This window comes from Chrysemys picta, chromosome 14, assembly GCF_011386835.1.
Source record: "Chrysemys picta bellii isolate R12L10 chromosome 14, ASM1138683v2, whole genome shotgun sequence".
NCBI classification, from domain to species: domain Eukaryota; kingdom Metazoa; phylum Chordata; order Testudines; family Emydidae; genus Chrysemys; species Chrysemys picta.
The window spans coordinates 25,631,499-25,645,568 of record NC_088804.1 but is presented as its reverse complement, the minus strand read 5'-3'; the positions used below and the strand labels follow the sequence as shown (position 1 = coordinate 25,645,568).

The following is a 14,070-nucleotide window of genomic DNA, read 5'->3' as shown; positions in this document are numbered from 1 at the left end:
TGTTGCTTAGCTCCAAATCTTCAATGGCTTACAGCCAGAGAATGACGGGTTTCAGAGGAGCAGCCGCGTTAGTTTGTATCCACAAAAAGAACAGGAATACTTGTGGCATCTTAGAGACTAACAAATTTATTTGAGCATAAGCTTTCGTGGGCTACAGCCCACTTCATCGGATGCATAGAATGGAACACAGAGAGAGAAGATATTTATACATACAGAGAACATGAAAAGCTGTAAGAGGCCAATCAATTGAGATGAGCTATCATCAGCAGGAGAGAGAAAAAAACCTTTGAAGTGATAATCAAGATGACCCATAGAACGTGTGAGGATATTTTAACATGGGGAAATAGATTCAATTAGTGTAATGACCCAACCATTCCCAGTCTCTGTTCAAACCTAAGTTAATTGTATCTAATTTGCATATTAATTCAAGTTCAGCAGTCTCCCTTTGGAGTCTGTTTTTGAAGTATTTTGTTGCAAAATTGCCACCTTCAAGTCTGTCACTGAGTGGTTAGAGAGGTTGAAGTGTTCTCCCACTGGTTTTTGAATGTTATGATTCCTGATGTCAGATTTGTGTCCATTTATTCTTTTGCATAGAGACTGTCCGGTTTGGCCAATGTATATGACAGAGGGGCATTGCTGGCACATGATGGCATCTATCATGTTGGTAGATGTGCAGGTGAACGAGCCCCTGATGGCGTGGCTGATGTGATTAGGTGCTATGATGCATCCAAAGAAGTGGGCTGTAGCCCACGAAAGCTTATGCTCAAATAAATGTGTTAGTCTCTAAGGTGCCACAAGTACTCCTGTTCTTTTTGCGGATACAGACTAACATGGCTGGTACTCTGAAACCGGTGCTATGATGGTGTCACTTGAATAGATATGTGGACAGGGTTGGCATCGGGCTTTGTTGCAAGGATAGGTTCCTGGGTTAGTGTTTATGTTGTATGGTGTGCGGTTGCTGGTGAGTATTTGCTTCAGGTTGGGGGGGGCTGTCTGTAAGCAAGGACTGGTCTGTCTCCCAAGATCTGTGAGAGTGAGGGATCATCTTTCAGGATAGGTTGTAGATCTTGGATGATGCGCTGGAGAAGTTTTAGCTGGAGGCTGAAGGTGACGGCTAGTGGCGTTCTGTTATTTTCTTTTTTGGGCCTGTCCTGTAGTAGGTGACTTCTGGGTACTCTTCTGGCTCTGTCAATCTGTTTTTTTACTTCAGCAGGTGGGTATTTTAGTTTTAAGAATACTTGATAGCGATCTTATAGGTGTTAGTCTCTGTCTTTTCTATTTATGTATTTTTCTGTTGTTTCCCTTACACTTGCTAAATATATTACAACACACTATTACTTTGACCATCAACATTTGGGATGTTTGTGTGATTTCATGCGTAGACACACCTAGGAATTTCAGAAAACACCCTATTGGCTCCTACTCCTCTGGATTCCTTCAAACTTTTCATTACACTTAGTGGGTCAGATCCTGTTTAGTTTATTCGTGTTGGTGATCCCTTTGAAGTCAATGGGATAATTTGCCTAAGGTAAAGTAATCAGAATTTGGTGCAGCATTGAGGTTAAGCTTTCAGATACAAAACGTTGTCTGACTTTAACAATTTATTCTATAGTGGTTAGTATCTAGACTGATTAAAACCTGGGGGGGATGCGGAGGAGGGTTGTTGTTGTTTTTTTAACTTGAGACAAGTCAGGGCCTGATCTTGCTGCCATTAAAGTCAATGGCATACTCTTTATGGCTTTAATAGAAACAGGATTAGACCATAGCTGTGTTGTCTTTATCTTACTGTGATTAAAAGTCAGATCCCAGAAGCATTCTTACATGCAGTGTTTGCAGGATCAGGATTTTAAAATATCAGCTATGGGAGACTGCTAACATGCTACAGTAATTCAAGAAAGAGTGTAAAATAAATAGAAAACACAATGTAAAAATATCCAATGTGATCAGATTCTTGACCTGACTATATCATGGGCATGATCCTACATTCCTCACTCAGCCAAACTCCCACTGAAGTTAGCAGACGGACACACTGCACCAGAGGAATGGGAAAGGCATCCTGATTGGAGACTTTACAGTCACTTTCCAGTAAACTGGAATCTGACATTTGGTTTCCTGTAACAACCTCCTCCCTGGAAAAGGGATTTTAGTGGGTATAGAGAGGAGAGTTTTGGCTACATGTTAGGGAATATATTTTGTGAAAAGACATGTGCATAATTAAGTAATTGCAGGCAGAGCTGTTCCATCCATAGGATGGACCGGGGCAACCCCCTTTGGGCCCCGTGCTTTGGGATGTGAGGTCCAGGGCAGCCTGGGGGGTTAGCGGGTTAGCTCCCAGCGTCGCTCGTGGGAGGGGGCGGAAGCCAGAAAGAGGCAGGGTGGGGGCTTGGGCAAGGGGTGGAATGGGGGCGGGACAGGGGCAGGAAGAGGCAGGGCCTGAGCCAGAGCAGGGGGTTGTCCCGGGCCCCACACCCCCCAAGGGACGGCCATGATTGCATGACCTTATTTTTTTAAGCTTTGTCTGTCCATTCTTCCATTTCCCTATCTATTGCTATAGCTCTGACTTGTTGTGTCACACCCACTATTGGATTGTAAATACTTTGGGACAAAGACTGTGCCTTCCTATATCTCTGTACAGTGCCTAGCACATTTGAGCATATAAATAATAATAATAATAATAATTTTGGTTTTGCAAATGCTGAAAGATCAGGTCCATGGTGGATATTGAAATAATCGAGGGCCCTGTTGTATTGTCTTTTTTTATTTTAAGTCCCCAATGACATCAATAAGAAGTTGTACCTAAACCAGTAATAAGCTCTTGGTTACTTAACGGGCCTTCCCAAAATGTACAACATTAACCCATTTTTTGTAAATATGCTTTTTTAAAAGTACAGCATTCTTTTGGGTTAGATTTATTCAATCCCAGTGTCCTGCTGGTAATCTAACATCAATTTTATGGTTAGCCCAGTCGTCTAAATATTGTATTAAGACAGCAAATTCAAATATCTCTGCTGCAGGCTTACTGCAAGAATATTTTTATATGCCTAAATATACTAAAGCAAATAAAATGAAAAAATGCAGGGTTTTTTCCAATTTTTTTAATGCAATTTAATTTTATGTTGGAATGTTCATACATTCTATATTATGAGCTATTTGTAACAAGTGTAGAGCTATTTCCCCTGTTTATATTGCAAATTAGAATTTATGAGGGGAGCTGGTAATCATAAGATTCTCATGGTATCAGGGTGAATTATAAGTATACTTCAGGGGACACTATTCCTTCAACTAACTGGAATTTCTAAAACAGAACTGGGGCAGTGGTGTGGGAACAATTTGTATAGTGGTGTTGCTGAGAGCCATTGATCCAAACTATAAACCCTGCATATGATGGAAACCACTTCAAGACAGCGGGTGCGGCCTCACCCCCAACACCTCTAGTTCCAGCACCTATGAACTGGGATAGTGTGAAGCAGATAGATTTAGAGTCCAGATTGATTTTATCCATGTCAGTGTCAGTCAAACATGTAACATTGTCAGAGAGTAACATTCTAGGCTATTTGCTTGCTGGATTTATTTGTAGGCCAAATACATTTCTGATGGACTATATTTCAGGTGGCACCACAAAATACAGCCAATCAGATATCAAGGGTTCTAGCCTTTGGACTGTGGGGGACGGAATGCTTTTGAGAGCAGAGTAAGACTCAGTGAGGAGTGTACATTCTCCTGTCTGTTGCTGTTCTCTTGTATTATAATTGCTAGCATGTTCTGATGCTACTTGGGGTCCTAATTTAGCACCTACTAAAGTCAATGAGAGTCTTCCCACTGATTTCAATGGGGGTTGGATTGGGATATAGAAGAACAAAGTCTATTTTCCTATGTAGTCTGTTAATCCATAAAGTGCCATTAAACAAAAAAGAAAGGAATGTAGTTTTCTGTGATTGTTTATTTTAAAGGAAATTTCTTTTAAGATAAGTCAATTTAACTTTTCCTTTGGCTTATTTGCATAGTTCAGCAAATCTTTGGGGAAAATAAACAGATGCTACAGCTGTGGGGAAAGAGGGAGAGAAGAGGTTTTAAGAAGTTGCACCAGTGCAATTGTTAGATGGTGCTGTGGTTAACATGCTAGCTTAGGACTTGGGACACCTGGGCTCAATTCTCTGCTCTGTCACAGACGTCCTATGTGACCTTGGGCAAGTCACTCCGTCTTTCTGTGCTTCAGCTCCTCACCTGTAAAATGGGGGATAATAGCACTTTTGTACCTCCGAGGGCTGTTGTGAAGTTAAATCCATTAAAGCTTGTAAGGCAGTCAGGTACTATGGTAATGGGGACTACATAAGTAGCCAAGATAGAAGGTTGAAGAGTAAGTGCAGACAGGAGATGGGGGAGGTAGTGGGTAGATTGTAGTAAAGGCTGAAAAACAATAAATGAATGAATGAATGGGTGGAGATGGGGGAACTCTGGAACAAAATTGATAATGGATACAGACTGATAATAAAATTGTAAAGAATTACAGGGTGAAGTCTGACAGACCCATGAAAATGTAATAGAGGCAGCTGGGGAAGGAAAGAAAGCGGGGGGAGAAAAAACTGTCACATATTTTCTTACATACCTTTGAGTGTTGTTTGTTTATACTGTAATTTCTTTGGAGCAGGGACTTGTCTGTAAAGCCCTCCGCACATCTTGGGCACTATTTAAATAGTAAATCAAATAAGATTTTAATAAAAGAGACGTTGTATAAGTAAAGGGTTGGTAATGATATTATACTATATATATATATATATATAATATATAATTATTATATTATATTATATTATATTATATTATACTATTTAAATAGTAAATCAAATCAAATAAGATTTTAATAAAAGAGACGTTGTATAAGTAAAGGATTGGTAATAATAAAAAGTGGTTCGATGAACTGGTCAACAGCTTATGGTTTTAGGGCCAGATTTTCCAGGACAGCAGATAACATATTGTAAACATGGTGGGTTTTGAGCTACAGTTTTGAAGAGATGAATAGTAATCAAGGAAGAGGGAACTGGGTAGATGTTTCCGGGTAGCTGGTACAGTGAGTAGAACATAGGGAGAGAATTGATTCTGAAGTTGGATGGGGAAAGATAGTGGAGGTTTGACGTCTATGTCTATTTTGCTTCTGCAGAGTGGGGTGGAAGATCTGTGCCCTCAGAGCATAGATCTGAGCCAGTTCATTTACAATACCTTAAGAAAGGAGTGTCAGATTAATAGCCCTTCCTATGGACTCCTTCTGTTGGGCCCCGTTACCACTTTCAAAGTAAAATGTCAGAGTATCTAAAACAAATATTACTGATCACAGCTAAAGTTTACCCAGTTAATAAAAAATTAGACATTATGTACTTTGCAGGACATCAAATAGTGGTTTGCTTTTTTTACAATTTACTCAATTTAAAAAAAAATCTTAGGTCTGTTCAGAATTAAATATTGAATGTCATAGCTTAAAAACATACTTCTGTATTTACACATGGGTAGGTTTTCTGGTTAGTTCATCTAAAGGTTTCTGTCAAGTGTTAAATACAATTATATTAATGAAATGTGGGCACACTGCATTCACATATGAAACACAGATTGACTAAGTATTTGCAGAAGCATCGAGATATGGGCCAGTATTGTTTATATCTACTGCCTCGTTATTCAGAACTACCCACTCCCCCCAGCTCATGCACAAAATTATCATTAATGTCAACAATAGTTATGCATGCAAACAGAGAGCATTCTGGAGCCCTATTAGTGGTGGTGAAATGTCCTTACTTAACAATGTAATAAAATAAATGTATCTAGTACAATGGGGTCCTGGTCCATGGTTGGGGCTCCTGGGTGCTACCACAATACAAACATCGAACAAGAATAAGCTTTACACTTCTGTGCACTTTCATACTAGTGGAGCAGAATGAGAACTATCGTACTGGCCATGCAATATGTGAAGCCAACTGGATCCTGCAGCTATATGCACAAGTAAATTGCTTTGAAGTCAATGATAGTTTGGAGTATGAAATGACTGCAAGGGTAGGTGTGGGAAAAGAAAAGACTTTGGTTTGCTTTGCTATCAAGCTGGCACCTTTAAGGGCCACTAAATTAACTTTAAAACCAAAAAACAATGTATTTGTATTCTTTAATTATTACGATCTGCTCTTTCTTTTCATTTTCTCAGAGTCCTCTCCTTACTAGCAGCAATCACAACTGATTTTGTCCAGTTAACTGATAATATCGTTTAGAATTCTAGGGCCTTTTTCCTAATCGTTCCTTAGCCTTACAGTTATCAGCGAGCAGGATCTTATTGTGAGATGGAAGAATAGCACCCTCAAGAGTTGACAGCAGTGCTGTTCCAGAGATCGGTGATGCAATAGGCATCCTTCCTCTTTTGGGCTGAATTCATTAACTCCTTAACACATTTAGCTGAGACCAATAGGTCTGGGGACTGAAATCAGCTCTTGCAAATGCGCTGCTATCCGTCCATAAGTTTGGAAGTGAAAATATGTATTTATACCTTCCAGAGAGATTATCAGTTGGTAGGTTTTCTAGTTTATTAGTTTTCAGTTTCTTAGAAAAGTGAAGGACAAAAAAGCAGAACACAATAAGAATGATCTCATTTGTGTAAGGCTGGTGACCTAGTTTGCATTATAGTAAAGTCCATTTAAAATGTAACTAGATCTAAGGAGAAACACGCTGGGCAAACCAGTCAAAGTGCCTAATTGTAGGGACTCATTTGTTTGCTTGTTTGTGAGATAATGATAGTTAAGAATAGAATATGATCCCAAACGTTCAGCCTTTACTTTGAATTTCTTTTAAGTTGTGGTTCAAATCAAAACTTCAGAATTATATAAAATATGAATGAGTTTTAAGGACACTAGTAGATACTGTTGTTTGATTGCAAACATTTTGGTTACACATTTATGATGCACAGTACAGCAATGACCATTCATTTTAAATAGCTAGGGCCTACTCCTGTTGACTTCAATGAAGGATAAGGCCCTTAAAAACCTTGAGGTATAAATTAATCATCAACTGGTAGTCAGAGAGATATTTCCTCTAAAGGGGCAAAATCCTGGACTCAGACAAATAGTCTCTTTGTTGTGAATGGGGTTACTTGTATATAGCAAGCAAGATTTGGACACACAGTATAGTAATGAATAATTAGGTGCAGTATGGAGGTTTTATAATTTCATCTGAGGTATCCAGACCTGGTTTCTGTGAGAGACTAGAGGACTCATTCTGCATTTGTCCTTCAGAATTAAAGCCAGTGGAGTTTAGGTTGTGCAAGAACTGCTAGATAGCATTCCATATGGATCATGGGCTCATTCCACTCATGGCAGCATTTATATCAATCCTGGTCATCTTTAGGAAAATTATTTCTGTATCCAGAAAAATCCAAGATGAATTTTACATTATTTTTTAAATTTTATATTGAAAATCGAAATGTACATTTCTAAGTCCGCACATGAGCTTCTTGAATCCATTCTCCAGTAGGAGAGGATAGTACAACTGAGCCATTAGAACAAAATGTTCTTACTTTTTCCAATCACACAAGATGGAATATTTATTTAGATTCACAATATATAACATATCCACTATAAGAACAGCGTTAATCTCACATTCCAACTTTATTTTCTCTTCAGAACGTTCATTGTAAGATAGTATTAATGGCATAAAATTCAGCTACTTTTTGAGCCAACAAATACCTACTAGTTTAGGACTTTATCCTACATCCCCTCTTACTCGAGAGGAATCCCAATGAAGTTAACGGAATTACTAAGGGAGCAAGGCCTATTATAGTGACTAAGAGTTTGCAGAACTCAGAACTTACTGAAGACTTAAAATATGTGACATTTTTTTTATTTGCCTAGATAGTTTGGCAAGGAGTTTCTGGTTTCTTAGTTGGGACCAGGGAATTAAACAGGGGGGACACAAACTAATCCTTATAATACAAGTACTTTAAAAATATTTTTGGAACAGGAAAATAAACTTTTTCACCCTCCTTCCATTTTCACAACTGTCTCTGCAGCATCCCTTAGCCCTTTTAGACCTAGACCTGCTCTCATCGACTCCAATGGCCCTTAGGTTTGATTCATCAAGGCACGTTTCAAAGGTGTCTGCTGGACGTGCGGGATCTGTATGGGATAGATTGCAGAACCACGCAGCCCCAGGGGAGCCCTAGGTATACACACGTTGTCTTGCAACAGAAGGAAATCATGTACATCCTCACCCCGCCCAAGCCGAGCTCTGCCACTCCTATTATTTTACCGGGGCTGTGGCTTTGCCAGGGAGGAGCTAGTGTAAGGACATGCTGTACTGGGCACGAGGAGGAGTCACGCTGGCTGGGAAATGCCTGTCCTCTCTCAAACCCCTGGCGATGGCACCCCCGGGACAGTCTCAAGGAAATACAACCCAGGGGCATGCACACAGCCGGGCGCAGCCACGCTCCACCGCTACCTGGTTACCGGCTGCCCCAGCTCACAGCGGGGCGCGAGGCTCGAGGCGCAGCCCAGCTCGCTGCAGGTTTATCGGAGGCGAACGCTGATAGCTGGGTCACGCGCGATGCGTGTGTTTGCATTTCGGAACTCGGTCATTCCGGCTATCTCCGGGGTCCAGATCGTTACCAATAGGGCCCGTGCATTTATCGCCGACTTTCTATTGCGAAAGTAATCCGGGCCGGGCCATCCCCCCCAGGCACGGTTGGCAAAGTTAAGGAGGAGAGACATTTCGTTTAGCCAGAGGCGGATGCAGCCGGTTGTTACACCAGCAAGACGGGAATGGGTTGGCGAGACCACCCGTAATATCATTGCTGGGGCTACCCTCAGTGTAAGTCCCGGGAAATGATCCGAATAATTAAAAAATAAGCTAAACGTGGAGGCGAAAGGAGTACTGCCTAGTCCAACATAAACTGCGGCTGGCTTTTGGAGCGGGGCCTGCCTGGTTGGTTGGTGGCATTTCTGCTTTTCAACCCAAATTCTACTGGCCTATAATAAATGTGACAACTAATCAATGCCCCAGTGCAATGAAGCCGAGCGAATTACAGATGTCTGACTTTGGTGATGTTATCAGGCGTGAGACGCAGCTATGACACACACAGAACTTTGTACGTTGTAAAGATAACATTGACCACAGAGGTCCCATTGCAACCCCCTATAAAACTCAGCCGCTTTAATCCCTCATAAACCTTTGCCTACAGGTATCCCGAGCGGTCTCCTTAACACCAAGTCTAACAGGGGAGCTTTTAATGTGCATTGTATTAAAAAAAGAAAAAAGAAAAAAAAAGTTCCGAGCGGGCTTTGCCAGCTGCAGTCTGCAGAGAGAAGTGGAATTTCACCCCCATCCCTGAGGGCTCCGCCTCTATCCAGCCAGATAAGAGGCGACTGTTGTGGCTTTACTGCTGGGTCCTAGTGCCCAAGGGGTGGCTCTGGGCTTAACTTCTGGAGGTCTCACTTGTCTGACTCCCACTAGGCTCTGTGAGAAGTGCCGGTGGGCGGATTAGGTGTTGACGGTGCCGGATTTGAATCTGGAATCCGCAGCGGAACGAATGTAAAGGGGGTTTCTCACCTGGAAACCATAGTGCCGAGAACTTGTTCAAACTCGGCTGCTCCTGGAACTGCCAGCGCGGTAACGGGACAGCTTGTTCAAGGAACAACGTGGTGCTTGACATAGTCTTTGATACTTAGGCAAACACGACCCCGCTAATACTTGCAGCTCGTATTTGTAAAACGTGGGGATCGTGGACGTTGAGGCTTTCCTCTGTAAAAAGAACAGGAGAACTTGTGGCACCTTAATAGAGACTAACAAATTTATTTGAGCATAAGCTTTCGTGGGCTTTCCTCTGTAGTGTCCTGGGACTTAATAGGTCGAATTTGTAAGCAAGGACTCACGATTTAAGTGGATGATGGAAATGTGCCGATTTATTTGGGCCACTTTTCTCCTTTCACTCCTGTGCCGAGGCACGGGGAAGGCAGGGTTTAAAGTACCTTGGGCTGCCATACACGTTTCACAGGGCTTCTTATCAGTGTCAGCAGGTGCGCAACCTTTCCAACAGGTTTAAACCCAGCATTCTTCTATCTGGTTCAAGTCTTTGAAGCTATGGGGTGGGGGTGGGGGAACACTACAATGTTGCATTCTGCGAATTGCAAACTCCGTCCAAATTCTCTAGCCTCGCAGTTCCGGGGAGACAATAGCACCTGAAAAGGGTATTTAAAGGAGGGATTGTTACTAATCGTTCTCCGGGGAGGTGCAGATGCGCGCTTGCTGCTGGACCCTGAGCTTTGCTTATCTCTTGCTAGGGTTGGCTTGTAATTTAACTGAGGCAGCCTGGGACGGGTAAAACAGGCACTAAGACCCAGCAGAGTTGGCAGCTGCCTTGTGGTCAAAGGTTCCCAGCGGGAGGTTGGACACTAGAGGGCGATCCCCAGCCCTGGTGGGAGTGTATATATACTGCAAGCATAAGACCAAGTCAACCCATTAGTAATTGAAGGTTAAGAGCAAGGGAGAAATTCGGACACGCTGGTGGGAGTGGGTCGCCAAGAGCAGGGTAAGCAGTGGCACAAGTTGATTAAAGTGAGAGGGGAAGTCAGGGCGGCTCGCGGCTGACACTCAAGATCCGCAGGCAGAGGCGCCAGGGGGTGTTGGGTCCCTGGGCTCGGAGAGCTTCACTCGGCCGCCTGGGTCCCCTTCGCCACCCCAAACCCTGGATTCCAGGAGCCCTTCACCATGCCTGGCAGAGTTTAGATACTCCATGGAGCAAGCCAACTTCTACGAGGTCGATTCCCGGCCGCCGATGAGCAGCAGTAGCAGCCACCTCCCGACTCCGCAGCCCGGCAGCGCCTACAGCTACAGAGAGGCTCCCTCGGCGGCTACACCTGCTGCGGGAGGCGCGGAGCTGAGCGACATCTGCGAGAACGAGAACTCCATCGACATCAGCGCCTACATCGACCCGGCCGCCTTCAACGACGAGTTCCTGGCCGACCTCTTCCAGCACAGCAAGCAGCAGGAGAAAGCCAAGGCCATCCTGGCCGGAGATTTCGACTTCCACAGCATGCACGGGGCCAGCGCCGCCGCCTTGGGGCAGGGGCACCAGCCGCCGCAGCAGCACCACCCCCAGCAGCTCTTCGGCTGCATGGCCGGCTACACGGACAGCAAGCTGGACCCCCTGTACGAGCGCATCGCTGCCCCCGGCTTGCGGCCCCTGGTGATTAAACAGGAGCCGCGGGAGGAAGCGGAGGGCAAGCAGGCGGCTCTGGCTTCCCTCTACCCGCACCTCCCCCAGCAGCAGCACCCGTCCCATCTCCAGTACCAGATCGCCCACTGCGCGCAGACCACCATGCACCTCCAACCGGGGCACCCCACGCCGCCGCCCACCCCGGTGCCCAGCCCGCACCACCCGCACCACCCGAGCAGCCTGCCCGCCGCCACCGGCGCCCTCAAGATGTTGCCCGCGGATCATCGGGGCAAGACGAAAAAGTCCGTGGACAAGAGCAGCAGCGAGTACCGGGTGCGCCGGGAGCGCAACAACATCGCGGTGCGCAAGAGCCGGGACAAGGCCAAGCAGCGCAACGCGGAGACTCAGCAGAAGGTGATGGAGCTCACCAATGACAATGACCGGCTGCGCAAGCGGGTGGAGCAGCTCACCAGGGAGCTGGAGACACTCAGGGGCATCTTCAGACAGCTGCCGGAGAGCTCCTTGGTCAAGGCCATGGGCAACTGCGCGTGAGACCCCCCCTCCCCACCGCCCGCCCCTCTCCAAACAAACTCGGACTTTTGCAAACTCTTGGTGCCATATTCAGATCCCTGCCGGGGTCGAGAGCTGCGGTTCAGCTTGTCTCATGGGGTGGGGTTGGTTTTTAATTATTGACAGATAAAAGAATCCAGGCAGCTGTAGTATTAAACGGTCCGTGCCTTAGGAACGACACGAATAAGCTGAAAAGAGTGTGCTTTGAAAAGAAAAAGAAAAAGAAAACGCCCACGTGTCTACAGGGTAAAGACAACCCACGCTGTGCCTTAAAAGTTGGTTTCAAAAGCTCTGTGGGCTTTCTGTTCACATCAGCCTGGCAGCTGAGCAAACGGGTAGGGGTCCTGCGCTCTTGGTGGGGTTGGGGCATAATTGGTACTGGCTGGGGAAACGTGTGTGTCTTCCTCCGTAGGGGGGTCTGATTGGTGGGGGTCACAGGAAGCTCTGGCAGGAAGAAAAGTGGGTGAGACATTACAAGCAACTTGGGGAGAATGTATATGCCTGTTGTTTAGCTCGTTGATCAGTAGGTGAGTGAAAGCTGAGTGCAATCCAGACTCTGTCCCTGTCAGTGCTGCTGCCTTTCGGATGAATCTCTCCCATTCCTTTGTATGTGGGGGGAGGTTTGGTGGACTCTGGGGGCAATGCAAACAGATCGTTTCCCCCCCCCCCTCCCTTTCCCCATTGTTAGAGGAGACCTGTTGGACAGGAATCCAGGACTGAAAGGGAACAGGCTACAGCACCTAGCGAAGGAGTCCTTAATATTCTCCTTTAACCAAAACGAAGAGCAGCGATGCCTGTACTGTATGTCGTGACATGGCGAAGCACAAAACAATAAATACCTATCGATGCGAGTATTTACTACGAACGTTCCGTGTATCTGGCTTTGTTCGAGGATATTAAGCCTCTCTCCAAGTCGGTCACTTCTGTCCAAGCTGTGCCTCATGTAATGTGATACCCTTCTGTGTATACTAGCCACACTTTATTGTATTGTATTGCTTAGATCCTTGCCATCACCACCTTCTTATCTGGTGGCAGAGAGATCATGCCCTTGTGCTGCAGCATTTTTTGGTTATGGCTTCCTTAGGGGGCAGGATGCCTCCTAATAACCCCAAAGTCTCGGCCTCTGGGGTGTCTGGGATTTGATTACCTTGGGAGTGGGGGCTAGGTCACATCCAGTGTCTGGGATTTCATTCCCTTTGGGGTGGGGGTGGGGGAACACGGTGCTGCTAGTTAACTGCAGCCCTCTGGACTCCGGATCCTCCCAAGGGAGAGGAAAACAACAAACCAACCCACTGCTAGCGAGCACTTTTAACCAGCCGGTGCTTTTCCTTATAACATGAGAGAGAGAGAGAGAATAAGAGGAGTCCATTTCAAATATGGGTAATTGGAGAAAAGTGCAAGGTGAAGGAGAGTTAATGTTGTTTGCAAGTGTGATATCTGGAAATCTATGTTGCCTGCGTGCTTGTGTGTGTGTGTGTGAGAGAGAGAGAGAGTGTGTGTGTGTGTATGTGTGTATATAGATATCTATATCGATATCTCTCTATCTAATCACCTATCTATACACACACACACAATGGTGAATTTTGAACTCGAAAAAACTGCATATAAAGTTTGTCGAAATCCTGGTTACATTCATAAATAAACAGTATATATTCTACCATCAGCATCTCCTTGTGTCTTTTCTGCTTTTTCTCTTGGGCTGCACATGAAGCAAAATGTTTCCCTTTCACTGAAACATGAAGCTTTCTCTCCCTCCACATCCACATGCACCCTGCTATGAATGGTAATTTGAATGTATACCTTGAGCTTAAAATAACCATTTAGCCCCAGAGAAATAATTACATTTTTGATCTTTCAGAGCGTATCATTACTGTTTATGATTTTAAAATGTGCATTAGTTAATCACTTCCAAATCTGGTCGTTTTAATTGTGTGTAGTGAGTGACAGTTTTTTACAAGGTTGTCCAAACTGTATTGGCCACTGGGGTCTCCCCTTCCCAAATGCTTAACAACTTAAATTACTGTGCTGAAGAAGAACAAAATGATGAGAAGAAAGTCAATTGTCATTGTTGTAAGAGCAATGCTACCCTTGATTATCTCTTCCCCAGCAAAGGAAGATGACCTGCCCCTTGGGATGCATTGACACTGAATTGACTAGTATCAGAGGGGTACCCGTGTTAGTCTGAATCTGTAAAAAGCAAGAGAGGGTCCTGTGGCACCTTTGAGACTAACAGAAGTATTGGGAGCATAAGCTTTTGTGGGTAAGAACCTCACTTCTTCAGATGCAAGAAGATTTGCATCTGAAGAAGTGAGGTTCTTACCCACGAA

The 14,070-nt window shown here is 44.5% G+C and overlaps 1 protein-coding gene across 1 annotated transcript; it reads left to right on the top strand.

Annotated features, from left to right (window-relative positions):
* The first annotated feature begins 10,476 nt into the window (after window positions 1-10,476).
* CEBPA (CCAAT enhancer binding protein alpha) lies at window positions 10,477-13,403 on the top strand. The gene has a single exon (XM_005289911.4). It carries the CDS (start codon window positions 10,751-10,753, stop codon window positions 11,723-11,725), a length of 975 nt encoding a protein of 324 aa, XP_005289968.1. The 5' UTR covers window positions 10,477-10,750; the 3' UTR covers window positions 11,726-13,403.
* Window positions 13,404-14,070: the final 667 nt, after the last annotated feature.

Bases quoted from the DNA above. Each gene is read 5' to 3' on its own strand.
- CEBPA (XM_005289911.4), top strand. From the start codon at position 10,751: ATGGAGCAAGCCAACTTCTACGAGGTCGATTCCCGGCCGCCGATGAGC.